The following is a 21,544-nucleotide window of genomic DNA, read 5'->3' on the forward strand; positions in this document are numbered from 1 at the left end:
CAAGTTGAAGTTTATAGTGACCAGTGATCTTACTTGTTGTCTGGACATTGAGGTTCATTGTTGAAATTCAAAGGTGACTCCTTAGACCAGTCAGTCTTCACAGACAGACAGCTGGGTGCTGGAGACTCTGCTCTCTGGCTCCGGTCCTGGCCTCTGGAAACACCAAGATGTTTTTACTAATATCACCTGAATATGACTCTGTCTGTTTCTGTCTTGTATATTCCTGATGAAGATCCATTTTGGATGAACAGTTGTGTTGTAGAGCAGTGAGCACAGTTATTTTTCCAGTGTCTTATCCTCACTACTAGTTTTGCTTCATGAATACAATCCTCTCATAGTGTGTAATGTAACAGTGAAGGGAGACAATTCTAACTGACAGCAGTATTATGCCTTCTTTCCCATTTAATAATAATCCATCAGGTAGACTTCCAGTATAACAGTCTTCTTACTTTGTGTCTGAAGGTCCAGGTTCATTACTGAAGACTAGAGGAATATCTTTGGAGCGGTCACTCTTCATAGACAGACAGCTGGGTACTGGAGACTCTGCTCTGCCCTCCTCTTCCTCCACACAAACACTCATCTTCTGGACTTCAGTCAGTCTGACAAGTAGAACAGAAACATTGGACACACACACACACACACACACACACACACACACACACACACACACACACACACACACACTGAATAACAGTAAAAACTATTTATTTTTTATTTAACCTTTTTTTTTTTTTTTTACCCCGTTTCAAGCGCATAAACAACACACATGTATATAGACCCAAACACTGTCATCAAAAGAGCAAGGGGAAAATAATAAAACTAAAACTAACTATTAAAACATTTGCAATCTTCACTAGATTCTGTTTCCATAGACTCCTTCCCAGCAGCCTGACACTGAGCAGCAGTGTGTTGTGAAGCTGTAGCGCCCTCTGCAGGCTGTTAGAGGGAGCAGAGGACAGAGAAGCTTCAGTTCAGTCTGGAGCTTCAAACAGTCAGAAGTGCTGCTGTCCGCTCAGACCGCAAGTTCTACCTGCTGCCACAGAGAGGGAGTTTTCCTACAGTAGATCCCTGGATCACTGGATCACTGATCTGTTGGCTCCCTGCATCTCTGTCAGATTTCTTCCTCACAAACCAGAAATCACCATAAACTCCACTTTCCAAGAGCCGAACCATCGATACATGAACTCCTCCATTCCATACTTCACAGGAATATTAAATACGGACTTGTAATAGATTTATATTTTTTTGTCTGTAGTCTATATATATATACGCTATATATATATAGTTTCTCATATCTTGGTGCAGTTTTTTACCTGGTGCTGAAATGTCATTTTATCCCACAACGCTTTGATAATCTATTATGTGACTATTTATTACGAGTATGACTATTATGATTATTAGCCTATTATTATTATTTTATCTCATGACGTGTTCCTTTTAAAGTAGATATTATTGAGATGTTCATGTATTTCAGATGACTTGTCAGCTGCCATGTGAGAACTTAAACTTAAACTAACTCACCATAATCAACAACAATGAAGCCTCGACCGATCTACACCCGACATCCAGAGAAAAACAGGTTTTGTTCCTGAAATAAAAAAACAAGAACTCCACCTTCAGAGTCTGGACCAGAGGCTGTATGTATCATCCAGGAAAACCCCTCCGTGTTTGTATCGGGTGACATACTCAGTTCCTTTACCTTGTAAAATGACAATACTCTGATTCACTGAATGGTTTTCTCTACATTCAGGATAAGCAATGATAATAATAATAATAATAACAATAGTAATAATAATAATAATAACAACAATTATAATAATAATATTGTAATAACACTCACCCTGCCTCAGCCTTTACAATGGAGTCTGAACTAACCGGCGAATCCGGTTTGCCCCTCCCGTCTCTATTTCCTGGAAATGACTTCGGTCTAGGCTTTTATTTTGAAGGCCAAAGGCTCGAAACGGAAGTCTTATTTTCTGTTTATTCTGGCCTGTAACGCATCTGAGTGGCTTTCCGCCTTAATGACAATGCCGTCTATATTACTCAAAGCGTGTTGAATGTAGTGAATAGGCATATGTACAAATTTCTTTATGTGTATTTTCTACTTATTTTTAGTATGTTCTACATGAACATTGTCTTTTTTTTTATACTGGAGAGAAATGTTTTCCTTGACAACCTTACAGAAAAAAGTTGGCTTTGCAATAATTCTTTTAATTTTAATGCAAAAAGGTCGCACAAAGGAAGAACTGTTGGAGAGTATTGATGGGGAAAGGTTTTTGTTTCATATTTATTATTTCAAACGGATTGGAGGAATAAGATCAGTGTTTATAATATCCCCGAAATGAGAGTTTCAGGGACGAACCCTAGGGGAAGAACTGATTTGATTTTGATATGTTTATGATTATTATAACTATTATTAATTAACTGATTAATTTAATGTCCATGCTATTTGGACCCATATCTCACCAATGGTGCATTATATTGTATTGAAATTTGTCAAGAGAATTGTTCAGGCAATTATGGAGATTTGTATGAAATTTGCACTTTCTGTGATTATTATTAGTAAATTAATTTATTAATTTTTGCACTGGTACTTTAAAAAAAAAAATTATTATTGTTTTTCTCTGTGGGCTCAATTTCCCGTGAGATAGTAAATGCCAGAGCCATGAAACTTTGCACCATGGTCCAGTATGGCTTCAATTAGACCCACAAGCAACATGACCCCCATCGGCCTGATGGTGGCGCTATAATTAAAGGTCAAAAATAAAAAGTTTAAAGTACCGTATCTCCCACATTGTCCGATTTGAAACTTGGTACACATGTCCACCTAACTGTACTCCCAACCATACTCCCAATTTGCCATAAGGACCCTCGAGGTTCACCCGGAAAATTTTTGAGATATTTTGAATTATTTGAAAAACACATTTTTAAAATCTCCTCCTACACCGTTTGACCGATTACCACAAAAATCAGTCAGTAGCATCTATGGTCCTACGCTCTTTACTTTTTGTTCATAGATTGTTGATATCTACTGTAGTTTTGAAGATATTAACTCTTAAAATTGTGAAGGAGGCGTGACCTATAAGATTAATTGTTATAACTTTGTGATAGATAGTCCAATCATCATGAAACTTGGACAACATGTTCACATATAATGAATGAGTGTGTGTGTGCGTGTGTGTGTGTGTGTGTGTGTGTGTATGTGTTTCTATATTTCATTAATTTTAGTTTTCTCTTTCCTCTTTCTCCCCCCTCCCTCGTTCCATTTTTATTTCACCTTTTTCTCTTCTTCCTCTCTCTCTCCCCTCCATGTTTATCCTCCTTTCTGCTTCTGCTTCTGCTCCTTCTTTTATTTCCTCCTCCTTCATTTTTGTCTTCTTCTAATTCTCCTCCTCCTCTCCTCTACAAGTACTAGGCTACTACTGCTGCTCCTTGTTCTCCTACAACTATTACTACTGCTGGTACTACAACTACAGACACTTTTACTGCAACTACAACTAGTCCTACTACTTCTACTAACAATAAATAGCTGGAATTGATCTTCAATGCTCACTAGTGATGTTTTTGTCTCCATCTAGTGGTGAAAACACAGAACAACACACTGAATCTAACCTGGTTTCAATGGCTCGGTGTAACTCAACCACTGTGTGTGTGTGTGTGTGTGTGTGTGTGTGTGTGTGTGTGTTTTGTTTCCTCCTTTTCTCTCCACTGCCTTGGTCGTCTTTTCTATTTCATCCTCTGCTACTTCTACAGCTACTAGTAATGCAACTGTTACACCTGAACTACACGGCAGACATAACCTTTCTGTATCCGACCTTGTTGCAGCCAAGTTGCTACACTGCACCAGGTCTGTTCTTGTTCCACCTGTGGTCTGCCGGTTGTGTTGCACCTATTTTACCCATGTGTAAGTGAACACAATTACCGCGTTTTACTTAAATCGCATAGGAACAACCATCAAAACACTTAGATGTGTGTCCTGTTTGCAGTGAAGCGTATGCTGCAGACAAAAAACAAGCGTAACCTTTTGTGAGGTAAAACATCTACAACCAGACCTCACCAGTGTTTTAGAAGAGAATAAAGAGTGCCTGTCATGTTAAGTGATGGGTTTCTGTGTGAGATGGAGCATGAAAACATAAATACAAATACGAGCTAGCCTTGTAAGCTAACAGTGGAAACTTGTTGTACCCGGGCAGAAAAGTAAACCAGAGGTGCCGTTTCCAGGGGCTTGACGGAGAAACCTGTTTCAAACTCAGAGCCAATTGATATGTTGCCTTTGGCTCAGCAAGGTCTCATTATCCCACGTTTTCTGATGAGAATTTCTCCAGACCTCCGTCGTTTGAAACAGAGTTGTGGCTCCGCCAGATGAGGTGAGCCTGGGTCGTCTGCAGAGCCGCAGCGCCGGGAGATCTCGGTCCCGGTAGATACAGCAGAGGTTTGATTCTCTGCCCGAACCCGAGACTGTGGTCTCGTGGTCAGATATAACGTCTTTTTTTTTGGGGGGGGGGGAGTAAGCTATTTGGTGTGATAATCAGAATGTTATATGTAGGCCCCGGATATACTGCATATACATATAGGCATGCGCAAAGGCTGCTCGGGTTTGTTGAACCAACTGAAACAAGTTTCGCTTTCGTGTTGTGCTATTCATTAAGATCCCGTGCGTAATTCTGAACAGATTTCTGTCATTCAAATTTCTCTGTAATCCGTAAAGTCTGATTGTTAATTCCTTGTGTCAATTATGTTTTTATCACCAGTCAATCAAAGGTTACGATTTGAAATGTGTCGGTTTTTCGCTGCCTACGGCACCACTCGCTTTGCGAGTCCTTTGCCAGAAGAAGTAGGCTGTTCAGTAAGATCCCGCACGTAATTCTGAACAGATTTTACTAAGAAAATTTTGGTTTTAAACTGGGCTCGGGCCCATAAATGCAGCCAATGGGACGGGCCCGTGCCGGGCTCAGACAGAACGTGCACGGGCTCGGGTCGGGCTTGTTTTTTGGGCCTGATCTAAGGTTTGAGATACAGCACTGCAGCGAGAAGACCCGGAGCACTACACATGCATGTGAGTCTTAGATTGATAACCAGCTGATTTGGTTGCATTTGAATTATCAAATAATTTTTATCATTTACATTTAATTTTATTTTCTTGTTTGAATTTGGGGCAGATGTGTGCAAAAGTAACTTCTAGCAGATAGCTAGGTCATAACTGAATCTCCCTTCATAGTAATTGATAAAGTAAGTCTAGACAGTTGAAAACATATGCTATTATGGTTTTTCTTTTATTTCTGTGGGAAACTGGTGATGATGATGGTGACTGTGATGTACAGTTCTGGGTCAGTCTAACCCCGGTGATGTAGGTGCTGAAGAGGACGTGTTGTATTGGAGACCTTTTATTTATGTTGTATGAGTCTAAACCAGGTACAAATAAAAACAGATTGACACGCGATGAAAAAACAGCCAGTTGGGAATGAGGGCTTAAATGACATCACTAATTGATAAAAAACCCTCTCCTGAGTTGGACAAGCTGTCACTCATGTCAGTGAATCTTTGGGATCAACAGATACAGGCAATCAATAAACAGTCAATCACAAAAGGGGGAGGAGCTTAAATGACAGCATCAAGGTTTTCATTAATAATAAATATGGATGCATATCTTGAAGAGCATTCAGGGCAAGGTAAGATACTTCCATTATTCTAAGTTTAAAATCATTTAAAGAGATAAGGGACTCAAGTTTGAGATTGGCCTGCAAATCATTCCAGGACCAAGGACCGCAGTAGAACAGGCTTGATCTGCCAACCTCTGTTCTGCTAGAAGGCTTTACACTGAAGCCATTTGTGCGAACTAAGATTATGACTGCTTTGCAAAAATAAAAAACTTCTGGCTTAAGTAAATAGGTAATTTGCCTGAAATAATCTTATAGATAAAAAGGTGTGTAGCCTACGCAAAGTGAGGGATGAATATGACTGTGTAGCTTTCACAGGAGAGTCTCAGGGTCCAAAGTCATCCCTCTCATCCGAATGCTGAGATACACAATAAATGAAATGGTGCCACAAATCACCACCAACATGGCAACACAGCTTGGACAGAACCTTATAGAATCCTTACAGACGAATGATCAACTACTGAGAAAACAAGTGTTATGACGATGGCTGCACTGCTTGATCCTAGATTTAAAACTCTGCAACTAGACGGCTGACAGCAGAATGTGCAGCACCAGCACAGCCAGACCCTGCAGCACAAAGTTCACAAACTGCATGCTGCATGTTAATTTTTATATGCAAAAACATTTAATTGTTCATTAATGCTATGCAACCCAAGATAAGTAACAGGTTTTCTCAAAGGCCGGAGAAATTGTAAGCAAAAATAGAAACCGTCTGAGTCCCATTTCATCCCATTTCACATTTACTTGACCCTCCTTACAACACACCCTCTGTATACATACCTTGCCAAAATACACTTACACATAATCTCTATTTGTACCAGACCTATGTCAAACTGAATCAGTCAGTCAGTCAATCTTTATTTGTAGAGCACATTTCATAAACATAATAGCGGCATAAAATGCTTCATAACAAAAATAAATACATATAGAATCAGACCTGAGGCCCGTATCACAAAGCGAGATTAGTGGGTTAACTTTGGGTTTAGCCCTGGCTTTTCGGTCTCACAAAGGTGGCTCACTTTTAACTGGGGTAGATCAAAACGGATGAAAGAGCCGCCTCCTGACCAATCAGCTCTCTGGAAACAGGGAGTCAGCATTCCTACAGGATATGGACAAATATACAGCATACAAACGAAAATGACAAGTAATAAAGGAAACTATTCAATTAACAGTCAGTTGAAGTGCTGTCCGCAGGGCGACGTGTTTACAGACCACCAGAATCACTTTGCTTTCCATGATAATTTATTATATCGGAGATATGGCAGGTGGCCTACTTAATTGACCATATTATCAATGAATTAAAGTTACTTTTGCATATATTAATTGCGCAGAATTTTTTTCCGACAGTGTTTGGTTCAATGTAGTCTATTCCATATTATATCACCGCAGACCCGAATAACATACAGGCCGACTTTATGAATAGAAAATCTTTTTACAGCCTCATGTGTCCACAAACTGTGTCCTAATAACGGGGCAGTTCCTCCAGTAATCCTCTCTAGCCTTGTTTGCAGAAACAACATTTCTTTTCACGGTTATGCTATATTTATTCATTATAAGAGTTTGTTCTTGAGAGAAGAACCCAGTTAGTATCCATTTCTTTCTGATACCCGTGTGTTGAAAATGTCAGCAGTATATATTAGGGCATATAATCCTATAATTAGGTCTATTTATTGTCTATTACATTTATTGTTTGATTATTTAATAATTTCTATTTCTATTACTTGTTTTTATAGCAGATAGCGCTTATATTCTATATCCTTTTCTCCCACTGAATCATATTACTTTTGCTGTTGCAACAATCTAATTTCTCCAGGGGATCAAATCTTATCTTATCCAAATTGTCTGATCTGGATCTGTCCATGTTGCATGTGATTGGCTATTTGTTAGAAACCCCGCCTCTTTCATGTGTACACACTCATAGCTGATAGATAAATCCTGGGTTGACAGAGCCGGTTGATAACCAGCTACGTGAGACCGGTTATCAGGATCGCCAATGTTAGGTTTAGTGAAGCCGGCAAATTCAATGATAGCCTGACTATGTTGAACTCGCTTTGTGAGACAGGCCTCTGCCAAATAACATAATAACAACAATAACACAAATATGCATGTGCATGTGCATGGCATGTCACATCCAAAAGAATCCCAGATCCAACTACAGTAGAAGGGCACTCGGAGAGCGCAGACCTCCGCCAAGGTTTGTGCTATTATTGCTTGTTCATGAGTCGGATCCGGATCCGCTCCAAAATTTAATGGGTTCTTCCTTGGCCCATGCTACACCCTTCCACCAAGTTTCATGAAAATCGGGCAGGTAGTTTTTCCGTAATCCTGCTAACAGACAAACAAACAAACAGACAAACAAACATACAAACAAACAGACAAACAAACAGACAAACAAACAGACAAACAAACAGACAAACAAACCGAAAACATAACCTCCTTGGCGGAGGTAATAATGGCGCATCCGCCTGATTTGGTTGCAATACATCTATTTCACCAGCAGATGTCACTCACACACTGTGTTATTTAAAGCTTCGAGTAGCGAACCCATTTTCATGACAATTGGCTGCAAAGCCTCAAAGCTTCAGAAAGTCTTGTTTTGCCATCACTAGTAACAAGGCTACAGGAGGAAGACAAATGAGATTCAATATAAATGATACAAGTGCTCCGGTGTTAATAACAAGTGCAGCCATACATAAACATTTTAAGAACAAGAATGTTCAAGATTTTAAGAAGCCTATCCGACTGATTACCAACTAAACTTAAGATGTTCCAAAATACTTTCAATTCAGTGTTTGTTTCTGAGAAATTGGCACCAGAACCAGACCAGAACCAGGAGATGTGAACCCTAACCCAAAGCCAGGGTAGATGGGCTCAGTGAATGTGGAGCAGGTGTGGAAGGTGTGGAGGAGTCTCAGTTTGTCAGAAGAGACTTTGTAGAAGGACAGAGTCCCAGCAGACCAGTCCAGATACACTGCTACTCTGTTGGATCCAGAGGAACGGACAGAGGTGATGGTGGACTTCCCATTGTGTCTGGCAACATAGCTGTAATCAGAGCACTCCAGACTCCAGGACTGGTCATTGTATCCAAGCAGAGAGTCACCACCACTTCTTCTGATTCCTCTGAAAGCCACTGCTATAGAAACCCTTCCACTCCACTCTACCTCCCAGTAACATCGCTTCTTCAGACCCTCTCTACACAGAACCTGAAGCTGCTGGTTAAATCTCTCTGGGTGATCAGGATAAGGCTGCTGCTCTGTCACCACCGTCACCTTTCTGTCGTCCTCAGACAGATCGAGGTTTCTGTTTGCTGTGTTTGGATCCAGTGTGAGATGACAGGCATCTGATGGGGAGAAGAAGACACACAACAGAAATCACTATTTACTGAGACTCACTTCATCACCTCTCAATCAGCAAAGCAGCACATCCAGTATAAAGGCTAATAGGGACTGAAGCCATGTTCAGACCTGAAGCCGAAAGGCTGTGTAACATAGTCCACTTCCTTTCAGCGCTCATGTTAACAATTGAACACACTAAGCTCATCAGTAGTTGTCCCCCACCAAAGGGGGGGCTATGGAACGGTCTCTGTCCATTAGTTAGTTCGTTAGTTTGTTAATTAGTTAGTTAGTCACACTGTAATGTTGACTTTGTGCCACTAGGGGGCGGCATTGACAATGAATGGGGACTCAGTGGTAAAGCAGGTCATACAGTTAAAGTTATCATACAATGTGGGGGACAATGAATGGGGACTCAGTGGTAAAGCGACACAGTTAAATTTATCATAGGTAACATAATAGTCTACACACGCTACACACTTGGAGACATCAGACTGGGTTGATGTGTTGAAGTGAGAGTCAAACCTCTAACCACAAGACACTGTAGTTATTGTCCAGTTGTTGGACTGTTGTTCTGTTATTGCATCATCACTGCACTACTACTGTGCCTCAGTGTTGACTACTTATATCATATTACCACTTACCTACTGTGCAATACCATATATCACTTATCATTTAGCATTTATATTATCCATAACACTCACACTCCTGGTGTTGTGTGTTATATTGTATATTGTATTATAAATTGTATTGTAGTGTACATTGTGTAATGTAGGGATTGTATTTATTGCGTATTGTAGTTCTTATATTTTGTACTGTATTGAGTAAAAACAGGACAATTACAGTTACTACATTTCAAGATATAACTTGTAAGCCTAATTCTGAGGGGAGTAGGCAACAGAAATATATGGTCAATCTGTCCTTTCATTGTCCCATATGAAAATGCTTATACAATTTCACTCATTTTTCAAGAACACTCAGCAATCACTGACTGACCCAAGGGTGGAACTACATCACTGGTGGGGGACAACATGTTTACTATTTGCTTGTTTCGGTGTTGAGTCTATTCTCTGCATACACAGCTTCTAGATTTCACAGAAATACACAGTGGAAACATTCTGTAGATAGTCATTACTGCATCATTACCACAGAAGCAGATATATATTCAATGACCAACCTACTAATGTCTTTACTGTTGTTGTTGTTGTTGATTAATAAATGTGCACTATTACAGTACACATTAATAAAAAGCAAGACGGTCACTGTGGGATGATGAACATCTTATCTGCATTTGAAATATCACATGCCAAAAGAACATGGGGTCTGCTATTAAATTATCACTAACATGAATGAGATTAGATGTTTTTGGCTAGAGAAAGGTATAAATGTAAAAGTCCCATATGCTTGTCCAAAGATTGTCCAATCACAAGTTACAACACTGTCTGAAAAATCCTAAACAAATCCACCTGACTGCTTTGATGCACGAGAGTCTGTGTAGAAAATGGAGGTGGATGATATTAATCACCAAAGTGGAGAAATACAGGACGCTGTATGACTGTCAGCGTTGTTTCTATAAAGACAACATTAAAAAGAGAGGCTTTTTTCTCAGTGAGGCTGCTGGATGGCATAGAAATACACTTCTAGTCTGAACAACACTTAGGTATAGGAACACAGATTAGCTGTGAGAAAGCGAGATACAGAGCGCTATAAGCAGTGTGCTCATACTGTCGAGTATGTAGTGGGCGAGTACTCACATTTTGTAAGACTGTCTGCTGTAATCCAGTCTTCTCTATTGTCCACCCTATAAAGATGAACATAACAACAACAGTCATCTGCAGGTTGACACATGATCACAACAATCCTCTCAACTGGAAACTCTCTCTCTGCTTCAGCTGATCTGAGAGAAGAGCGGCCACTGATAAAGGTGGATATTAATCAAGAAATGCTGGATCTTTGGTTTGATGCCAACTGTGTTTATCACAATTCTGCCACTAACTGAGACCAACCAATGGACCTTGTCAACATGGACTGACTCCAACCCTCTACTGACCTCAGAGTCTCCAGTCTACTCTCCAGACTCTCCAGAAGATCAAATAGCAGCTTCGCTCCTGAATCCTGCAGCTTGTTGTATCTCAGGTCCAGCTCTCTCAGACGGGAGGAGTTGGACTTCAGAGCTGAGACCAGAGAAGCACAGCCTTCACCTGTGAGCTGACAGTCTGTCAGCCTGCAGAGAGAGGGGGATTTTAACAAACCACTGCTGATGTTCAAGTAGAGCTTCACACAGAGGGAAACAAGATTCTCTACCTCAGAGTCTCCAGTCTGCAGTGTGGACTCTCCAGTCCAGCAGACAGCAGCTTCACTCCTGAATCCTGCAGATCGTTGTTACTCAGGTCCAGCTCTCTCAGATGGGAGGAGTTTGACTTCAGAGCTGAGGCCAGAGAAGCACAGCTGCTCTCTGACAAGCTGCATTTGCTCAATCTGAATAAAGAATAAAGCATGTAGCTAAAGAATTTCCCTGGACTGAAAAGTGCTTGCAACAGTCTAGTGTTTCATAATCCAGTCAGACCTGTTCAGGTTTTAAATATGTAGCTCAACATTGCTATGCCACAGTAGTCAATGGGCTTTATACAAGTAGAGTGATTTTGCCCTTTTGTTAGTCATAATGTCAGCCTTATACAGACATGTTCAAATTAAATATCACCTCTATATTCATATAATATTCTTTCCAAACAACAGACCTGTTCAACATGTACTGACTCTACTGACCAACTCAATCTGAATAAAGAAGAAAGCATGAAGCTATAAAACACATTATTCCTGGATAGAAAACTTGCTTGAAACCATCCAATGTTGCATAACCCTATCAGAGCTGTCAAGGTTTTAAATATAAATTTTACTAAAATGTTGAGCTCACCTGAACCCAACATGGTGCCAGGTTCAAAAGACATAATATAACAAGGACAAAACAGAAGTAGTTGATATTAATGACAATATGCTGCTGCTTGAATTAACAAGTAGATCATTCAATCATTTTAAGTCCAGTTGATTCTGTTTCTATTTTTTGGACATCCATTTAGGATGCTTATCATTATTGTGGAATATATCAGCCTAATGCAGATGTCTGTAAATTTAGTGTCACTGCAACATTCATAGAATATTCACCTCATATTCCTGTCAGCACAGAACTAAATAATGCAACTGACCTCAGAGTCTCCAGTCTGCAGTGTGGACTCTCCAGAAGATCAGACAGCAGCTTCACTCCTGAATCCTGCAGATCGTTGCCACTCAGGTCCAGCTCTCTCAGATGGGAGGGGTTGGACTTCAGAGCTGAGGCCAGAGAAGCACAGCTGCTCTCTGACAAGCTGCAGCCACTCAGTCTGAATAAAGTATAAGGCATGTAGCTATAAAACACATTATGTCTGTGTAGAAAACTTGCTTGAAGCCATCCAATCTCTCATAATCTAATCAAGAGCTGTGGAGGTTTTGAATGTAGTATTTTCTACGGTGAGCTCAACTCAAACACCTGAACCCAGCAGGGGGCAAGGTTAATAACAAAGAAAAAAACAGCACTCAATATAATTAAAGGAACATTCCTGTTATTTTCAACCTGGGTCTTATTTTCTGAGTTTTTGCTATCATGACGATTGCTTGTGTTCAAAATTTCATCCATTACTTCACTGTCGTGCTTTAGCTACTTCCAGGAGTGCTGCTGTCCAACACACACCAAAAGGGCAAACACAAGCTCCGACAGCTGAATCCAAAAAGTGATTTAACACAATAACACTCACACTCCACTTATATATTTAAAAAACTTATATATTTAAAAAACTGCAATTGAGCAATTATTACAACATTTCAGTTATAATAGCTCTGTCAGGAATAGCTTAATCATTTACTGCAGATGAAAAAGCCAATACAGTTTGACTTGGCAGGATGGTTCTACTCTTGAGGATGCTCCCTGCTGCAGTACTGCAGCATAACAGCATAGTAATACATAGCACATGATAAATAAGATGGAGGGAGCATTGCAAACAACCCCCCAACCCCAGCATAGAGCTGAACCATACGTCAAGTCACAGCCGGTGCCTTCCTGATTCCTACCAAGAATTAGGATTAACCATGCTACCTAAGTGAACTATAGTATGTTAGTATGTGTAAGCATTTTGCATACAACTCACCCTTCGATACCCTTCTCATCTGTAGTACTGCAGAGTAGGAACTGAGTTTCCTCTAGACTAGAGAATGGGCGCATGCTGCTCCCTCTAGTGTTCGTCAACAGCCACTACAAATGTACACGAAACGGAGTACAGTGGAGCACCCACCGCTTCCTGGACTGCCAGGATATCCAAAAAGATATCTTGGGACCATCAGTGGCATCTGAGACTACTGCACATGCCAGAGCACGTCTGCATATCACCAAAGATTACAATTACAACTAGAATTGCACTCAGAGAGCGCAGACCTCCGCCAAGGTTTGTGCTATTATTGCTTGTTCATGAGTCGGATCCGGGTTCTTCCTTGGGCCATGCTACACCCTTCCACCAAGTTTCATGAAAATCGGGCCAGTAGTTTTTCTGTAATCTTGCTAACAGACAGACAGACAGACAGACAGACAGACAGACAGACAGACAGACAAACAAATGGCATCAAAAACATTACCTCCTTGGCGGAGGTAATTACAATTTCCCATTTGGCAGACTCTTTTATCCAAAGTGACGTTCACATGAGATTTTAATACAACACAAGCAAGCATCTAGTCAGGAGAGAACAGTGAGAGTAAGAGCCATGAAGCTAAGATCTGGTCCGAGAGGACAGAGGAGCCAAGAGGCAGTGCAAAGAGGCAGATAAAGATTTTTTTTAATTTACACAGTCCATCAGGTGAGAAGGTGTTCTCTAAAGAGCTGGGTCTTTAGCCTTTCCTTAAAGATTGAGAGGGACTCTGCGGATCGAATGGAGTTTGGTAACTCGTTCCACCACCGGATAGAGACTTAGGGCCTTGTTGTGGTGGCAGACGAGGAACCACAGAAGAAGAGTCTGGATAGAGATTTAGGGCCTTGTTGTGGTGCAGCACCAGGCGGTCTCTCCTTGGCAGAGCGTAGTGGGCGGAGGGAGCGTAGACCTGAATGAGGAGTTCAGGTCGGTCGGAGCCGTTTCGGTCGCCGCTTTGTAGGCCAGCATCAAGGACTTGAACTCGATGCGGGCGACTGGGAGCCAGTGGAGGGAGATGAACAGCAGAGTGACATGTGCTCTTTTGGATGTGTTTTAATCATTCTTTCAACTGTTCGAGATTATGTTTTCCCTCTGGATGTGTTTTGGAGAGCAGCGCTCCCGGCAAACCACAGGTATGTAAAGTTCTACTGTGGACTAAGTGAGGAAGGTTTGAACCCAATCAACCATCATGATGGTAAAACTAGGAAAATAAAGCCCAGATTGAAAATAACAAGAATTATCCTTTAATGACAACATGCTGCTACTTGAATAAACAGACTGAGTCAGCCTTAGCTGTCTGCAAATTTAGTGTCCCTGCAATATTCATAAAACATTCATATAATATTCATGTTTGCACAGAAATAATAAAATGCTGTCTGACCTCAGGGTCTCCAGTCTACAGTGTGGACTCTCCAGTCCAGCAGACAGCAGCTTCACTCCTGAATCCTGCAGATAGCTGTTATAACTCAGGTCCAGCTCTCTCAGATGGGAGGGGTTGGACTTCAGAGCTGAGGCCAGGACTTCACAGTGAGTCTCTGAGAGTCTACAGCCAGAAAGTCTGTGATGACAAATTTAATGTGAATTAAGTGATTTTCAAAGCATTGCTGAGACTAAGCATACCAACGCTTTTTATACAGCATGACAATAATAATACTTGAGAGAACACTTGAGAGAATGATCGTGATCTTAGCCACGGTACTTCGGCAGATCATTCCAGATTCTGATACAAAAAAAAAAAAAAACATATCCTGTAATACACTATCCACTGGAAAATACTGCTGTCTGTTGTAATAAAATGTCCTCTTTCTGAACTTTTTCCCCACATCCTCTTAACTGCTGAAGCTCTTTGGCTGGTTTGTATTAAGCCACCTTCAGCCCAAAAAAGGAAAACAGCACTTCACTGTCATAACAATCATTACATTTTCAACAACAATTCAAGAATATTTTTGGTCAATCACAAGTGAGTTGTATTCTTTGAAATAAACAGATGTACAACAACATGTTGTAGGAATGTTAGAGGAATTCTGTATCTTTATGATAATTCTTATGCCATCTGGTATCAAGGTACTTCTACACTGTTGTTTAATGTTGATATTTATCAGGACTAACCGAGCCTTCCTGCAGTTCCTCACAGCTGGGATCAGTCTCCTTCGTCCCTCCTCTGATGTGCTGTACTCCTTCAGGTCCAACACATCCAGAACCTCCTCTGACATCTGCAGCATGTAGGCCAGAGCTGAGCAGTGGATCTCAGAGAGTTTCTTCTCTGATCTGTTCTCTGACTTCAGGAACTGTTGGATCTCCTGATGTACTGACTGGTCGTTCATCTCCATCAAACAGTGGAAGATGTTGATGCTTCTGTCAGGAGAGGTATCGTAGGTGTTCATCTCCTTCAGGTTGCTGATGGCTCTCTGGATGCTTTCTGGACTGCTCTCTGTCTGACCCAGCAGGCCTCCTAAGAGACTCTGGTTGGACTCGAGTGAGAGGCCATGAAGGAAGCGGACAAAGAGGTCCAGGTGGCCATTTTTACTGTCCAGGGCTTTTTCCATTGCTTTGTTCAGGAAGACTTCCAGGACTGTGTAACTGCCATGGCATCTACCAAAGAAATCGTCATCATCACTGTGTTCATATCTACGAAGGAAATAGTGATCATCATCATCCATGAATTGGTGACTATTTTGATATCTACTCTTTTTCCCAACTTTTCTCAGGAATGTCTCCAGTACCTTCTTATCCCTGGTTGTGTAGCAGTGGAACATGTAGACTGCAGCAAGAAACTCCTGAATGCTCAGATGAACAAAGCAGTAGACCGTTCTCTGGAAGAGCACACACTCTCTTTTGAAGATCTCTGTGCACACTCCTGAGAACACCAAGGCCTCTCTGACATCAAGACCACACTCCTCCAGGTCTTCTTGGTAGAACATGAGGTTGCCTTTCTCCAGATGTTCAAACGCCAGCTTCCCCAGCTTCAGAAGAACCTCCCTATCAGTCTCCAGCAGCTCCTGTTGACTCATCTCATGTTTCTCATCATACTTCTGCTTCTTCCTCTTTGTCTGAACCAGCAGGAAGTGTGAGTACATCTCAGTCAGGGTCTTGGGAAGCTCTCCTCTCTGGTCTGTAGTCAACATGTGCTCCAGAACTGTAGCAGTGATCCAACAGAAGACTGGGATGTGGCACATGATGTGGAGGCTCCTGGATGCCTTGATGTGTGAGATGATTCTGCTGGACAGCTCCTCATCACTGGATCTCCTCCTGAAGTACTCCTCCTTCTGGGGGTCAGTGAACCCTCGTACTTCTGTTACCCTGTCAACACATGTAGGAGGGATCTGATTGGCTGCTGCAGGTCTGGAAGTTATCCAGAGGAGAGCCGAGGGAAGCAGATTCCCCTCGATGAGATTTGTCAACAGCACGTCTACTGATGATGTCTGTGTGACATCAGACACAACCTCATTGTTCTGGAAATCCAATAAAAGTCTGCTTTCATCCAGACCGTCAAAGATGAACACAACTTTACAGACAGAGAGCTTCTCTGCTGTGACCGTCTGTAATGTTGGATGGAAAACATGGAGCAGCATGAGAAGACTGTACTGCTCATCTTTGATCAAGTTCAGCTCCCGGAACGAAAGCAGAGTCACAAGACTGACATCTTGATTTTCCAAGCCCTCTGCCCAGTCCAGAGTGAACTTCTGCACTGAGAAGGTTTTTCCAATGCCAGCAACGCCCTTCGTCAGAACTACTCTGATGTGTGTCTCTTGGCCAGGTAAGAGTTTAAAGATGTCATGGCACTTGATTGGAGTGTCATGGAGGGTCTCCATCTTGGATGCTGTCTCCAGCTGCCACACCTCATGTTGGGTATTAACCTCTTCACTCTGTCCCTCTGTGATGTAGAGCTCAGTGTAGATCCTGTTGAGGGGGGTTCCAGTTCCTGCTTCAGCAGTTCCTTCTGTCGCAAATTCACATCTCTTTCTCACACTGATCTTATGCTCAACTAAAACCTCCTGCAGACCGCTGTCCACTGGAAGAGAAGAACGAATTAATAAGGATTTAACAGATGTACTATTGTATCCTACAGAGAATCTGGTGATCCTTTTCAGTACAAACAAAGTGCAAAACAACAAAAGATTAGATTTTCTAAAATGTAGCAAAATTTTTTACACAGCAGTATTGCATGATAAATAAAAATAAACAGTAGACAGACCCTCAGTCTTACTTTGTGCGATGCTGGTTTGACTGGGCAGTCCAGGTCTTGTTCTGGATCTTTCAGAGAAGTGTGCACAGCTGGTAGAGACTGGATCACTCAGGACCTCCTGACACAACACACACCAGGACAGCCGCTCCTTCACAACACCATGACTCCTCTTTTTCTCTCTGTGGAGAGGAAGATAATTAATTATGACTGCTATCATCAGAAAACCCTATCAACATTTGTTTAACTTATCTAATTTTCAAAATTTGCCAGTGCCATCTACTGTAGATGGTCAGACAGCATCACGCTGCTACAGCAAAACTTGTTCATGTTTATATTTGTGTTCTTGTACAGTTTAACTAAGTTTGTCTTAATTAAAAGTAAAAAAAACCTTTCATTTATTTGGGTACCATTGATATATGGTAAGATCACTGAGGTTGCCTTAATGGATCATGTCTAATCTCAAAATAAACAGCAGAAGGCACTCACATCACAGTGGCCAGTGCTTTCAGTTCCCTGATGCACAGCTTACAGTGAACAATAATGTGCCTTTTCTTCGATCTGTTCAAAATAAAGTGAATATTTCCAAGTTCTGAGGTTTATTGTTGTGTCCATTCTGAAAGCTAGTCATGGCTTACAAGCCTCCACCGTACGCCACCCACAGCCTACTGCATAGCCTGCTTTTAATAGCGTCTGTAGCACAATAATTTACTGTACAGTGTTTATTAATATTATAACAATAAGAAAGATCTTTTTGACTTCGTTGTGAATCCCCTTATCTTAGATGGACCAAGGCTTCTACCTTACAGCTAACTAGCTCTAACAGGATTCTTTCACAAGGTGTGTTGGTCTTTATGCCTTTCAAGTTGAGGTTTATAGTGACCAGTGATCTTACTTGGTGTCTGGATGTTGAGGTTCATTGCTGAAATTCAAAGGCGGCTCCTTAGAGCTGTCACTCTTCATAGACAGACAGCTGGGTGCTGGAGACTCTGCTCTCTGGCTCCGGTCCTGACCTCTGGAAACAAGATGTTTTTGTTAATATTGTGAATAAAACAGTTTGTCTGTTTTCTGATTGTTGAGCAGTGAGCAATTATTCTCTTTTCCATTGCCTTCTCTGAAGGGCTTCATCCCACAATACTATGTACAGTATGTCACTCCATGTTCATCGCCAGTTTGTTCATTTTCATTCATTCCTTCCACACCCGGCCTCAGCAGAGCTCAAAATTATACTCATCTACTGAACACCTACAATATACAGACATTGCCTATCTGAGACATTTAGCTCTACATTTGCGTTCAATGCTTTATTGCCACATCAACCTGCAGTTCTTAGGAATTTGTCTCAGTGTGTTGATAGAACATAATGCACAACCCAATCACAGGTAAAATAAAACAAAAACCATACTTCTTCCTCTATATCCCACAACAGAAAGGGGAAGTGTGTGCACTCCAGTGCGTACGCCACTTGGGCCACAACATCTCAATCAATAATTTCTGATCTCACCATCAATCTCAGCAACAAAACACTAACCGGTCAGCTGACCCTGCTGGCTTGAAACGTCCCACTCAGCAGTTCAGGAACTGAATTCTGCCAGTAACAGACTTTACCATCTAAAACAATTAAACCAGGAGGTTAAAACAGTTCATGACTACCCGGTTCTGCTACCATCGTTATGTCATCATATTTTACTGACTTTTGTCGAAACGTCGGCTACAACAAATTAATTATTTTGCATCGAGTGTGCGATTTCCTTTTTCAATATCTGTACCGCCCGCCGTGATCAGCACCTCTCCTATACTGGTGTGTGTCCCCCTCTCTTCCATCATATGACACATAATTCAATCTTTAGTCATGAGATAGGTTTCTATACTTCGGACCCCATCTGGTATCTTCTTTGTATTTCACTCAATCGTACTGCATTGACAGCATTCACAGGTCTGGACATTAAGGGTCAAATGGCAGGTTTTTATCCAGACCTTTTGTGTGCTCCAGTGGAGAAACTGAGGAACCGGTCTGGATGTTCAGGTTCATTGTTGAAATTCAAAGGCGGCTCCTTAGAGCTGTCACTCTTCAAAGACAGACAGCTGGGTGCTGGAGACTCTGCTCTCTGGCTCCGGTCCTGACCTCTGGAAACAACAAGATGTTTTATTAATATCATGTGAGTACAACGACATATTCCTGATGAAGTTCTATTTTGGTTGAACAGTTGAGTTGTAGAGCAGTGAGCACAGTTATTTTTCCAGTGTCTTATCCTCACTACTAGTTTTGCTTCATTAATACAATCCTCTCATAGTGTGTAATGTAACAGTGAAGGGAAACAATTCTAACTGACAGCAATATTATGCCTTCTTTCCCATTTAATAATATTCCATCAGGTAGACTTCCAGTATAACAGTCTTCTTACTTTGTGTCTGAAGGTCCAGGTTCATTACTGAAGACTAGAGGAATATCTTTGGAGCGGTCACTCTTCATAGACAGACAGCTGGGTACTGGAGACTCTGCTCTGCCCTCCTCTTCCTCCACACAAACACTCATCTTCTGGACTTCAATGTTTCTGTTCTACCTCTCAGACTGACTGGAGACACACACACACACACACACACTGAATCTGAATCGGTGATAAACTGTTCAGTTCATTCCCCCTACAGTCCACAGGGAGACAGCTGACTCAGAGACTTTCACGGTAAAAATTATTGATTTTTTATTGATTTTTTATTAACCTTGTTTAAACAACACACATGTATGTAAACCCAAACACCAAAGTCATCAAAAGAGCAAGGGGAAAATTATAATAAATATAGCTGCAAGCAGCAATAGAACGGTTTCCACTGCATTGGTCAATAACACAATTTTTTGACCGATTCCTTAGCTACTTTCAAACAAAGTAAAGGCAAGTCTAAGAAGCCTGCATACCAAACTTTGTGTCATTCTGACTTGTTCATAAGAACACCCAAGGAATTATGGGAAATGGAGTCTTTGTTATAATATAGCAACAACTTCAAAGGGCTGTAATTTGCTCAAATCTCAGCATATCATTATGTGGTTTGACGGGTCATTTTGATATGATGTTTCTGACCCCCTTTACATATTTCAAGCTGATTGATAACTGTGGCATGCGTTGAAAGTTGAAAAATTCAATGGTCATTAACACTGCCATTTTTTGACCGATTGCTTAGCTGTTTTCAAACAAAGTAAAGGCAGGTCCAATGAACCTGCATACCAAATTTTGTGTCATTCTCACTTGCGGTGCATGAGAAGAAGATTTTTTAAGGTTTTTCAAAAAATCCAAAATGGCGGAATTTTTTATGGGCGGAGATTATGGGTGCCATTGGCAAAAACTGTTCAGCATGATCAGATACATATGTGCACCAAGTTTCAGAACTCTGTGACTAACGGGACGGCGGGGCCGAGCCTTAAACTTTGGGAGGTTAACACAGCGCCCCCTATGGGCCAATAGGGGGGCCGATCAGCCCATAGGGGTTTCCCAGTAACGGTTGACCGGGACTATCTATATACAAAATGGGGGGAAAAAATCAGTGTATGGCCGAGTTATTGGCCAAAATACAGGAAAATAATAATAAAAAAGATAAAAAATAAAAATAAGAAGAAGAATGATAGGAATTCCAGCAATTACACAATTACTAATAAAACTAAAACTAACTATTAAAACATTTGCAATCTTCACTAGATTCTGTTTCCATAGACTCCTTCCCAGCAGCCTGACACTGAGCAGCAGTGTGTTGTGAGGCTGTAGCGCCCTCTGCAGGCTGTTAGAGGGAGCAGAGGACAGAGAAGCTTCAGTTCAGTCTGGAGCTTCAAACAGTCAGAAGTGCTGCTGTCCGCTCAGACCGCAAGTTCTACCTGCTGCCACAGAGAGGGAGTTTTCCTACAGTAGATCCCTGGATCACTGGATCACTGATCTGTTGGCTCCCTGCATCTCTGTCAGATTTCTTCCTCACAAACCAGAAATCACCATAAACTCCACTTTCCAAGAGCCGAACCATCGATACATGAACTCCTCCATTCCAAAGTTCACAGGAATATTAAATACAGACATGTAATAGATTTATTTTGTCTTTAGTCTACTGTTTTACCATTTCCCTTTCTATGTATTTATATATGTACACATACTGTAGCCTTGTCTATGAAGCTGTATCACATT

General features: G+C 41.3%; 1 protein-coding gene and 1 pseudogene across 1 annotated transcript; both read right to left on the reverse strand.

The window, feature by feature from the left end:
- The window catches only part of LOC139639737 (uncharacterized), a 36,360-nt pseudogene extending 34,771 nt beyond the window's left edge, over positions 1 to 1,589 (reverse strand).
- A 4,678-nt stretch (positions 1,590 to 6,267) lies between these two features.
- Positions 6,268 to 19,917, reverse strand: LOC139639739 (NLR family CARD domain-containing protein 3-like). Its single transcript, XM_071513889.1, has 12 exons — positions 19,787 to 19,917; positions 19,359 to 19,508; positions 18,277 to 18,396; positions 17,406 to 17,563; positions 15,795 to 17,210; positions 15,308 to 15,761; positions 14,580 to 14,756; positions 12,193 to 12,366; positions 11,294 to 11,467; positions 11,040 to 11,213; positions 10,744 to 10,790; positions 6,268 to 8,997 (listed from the first exon to the last, which is right to left on the reverse strand). The coding sequence occupies exons 1-12, from the start codon at positions 19,915 to 19,917 to the stop codon at positions 8,438 to 8,440; spliced, it is 3,735 nt and encodes a 1,244-aa protein (XP_071369990.1). The 3' UTR covers positions 6,268 to 8,437.
- Positions 19,918 to 21,544: the final 1,627 nt, after the last annotated feature.

Source organism: Centroberyx affinis, unplaced genomic scaffold, assembly GCF_046629955.1.
Source record: "Centroberyx affinis isolate AG114_WGS23_722 - 3 ecotype Tasmania unplaced genomic scaffold, CSIRO-AGI_Caff_v1 ptg007620l_1, whole genome shotgun sequence".
In the NCBI taxonomy this organism is placed as follows: domain Eukaryota; kingdom Metazoa; phylum Chordata; class Actinopteri; order Beryciformes; family Berycidae; genus Centroberyx; species Centroberyx affinis.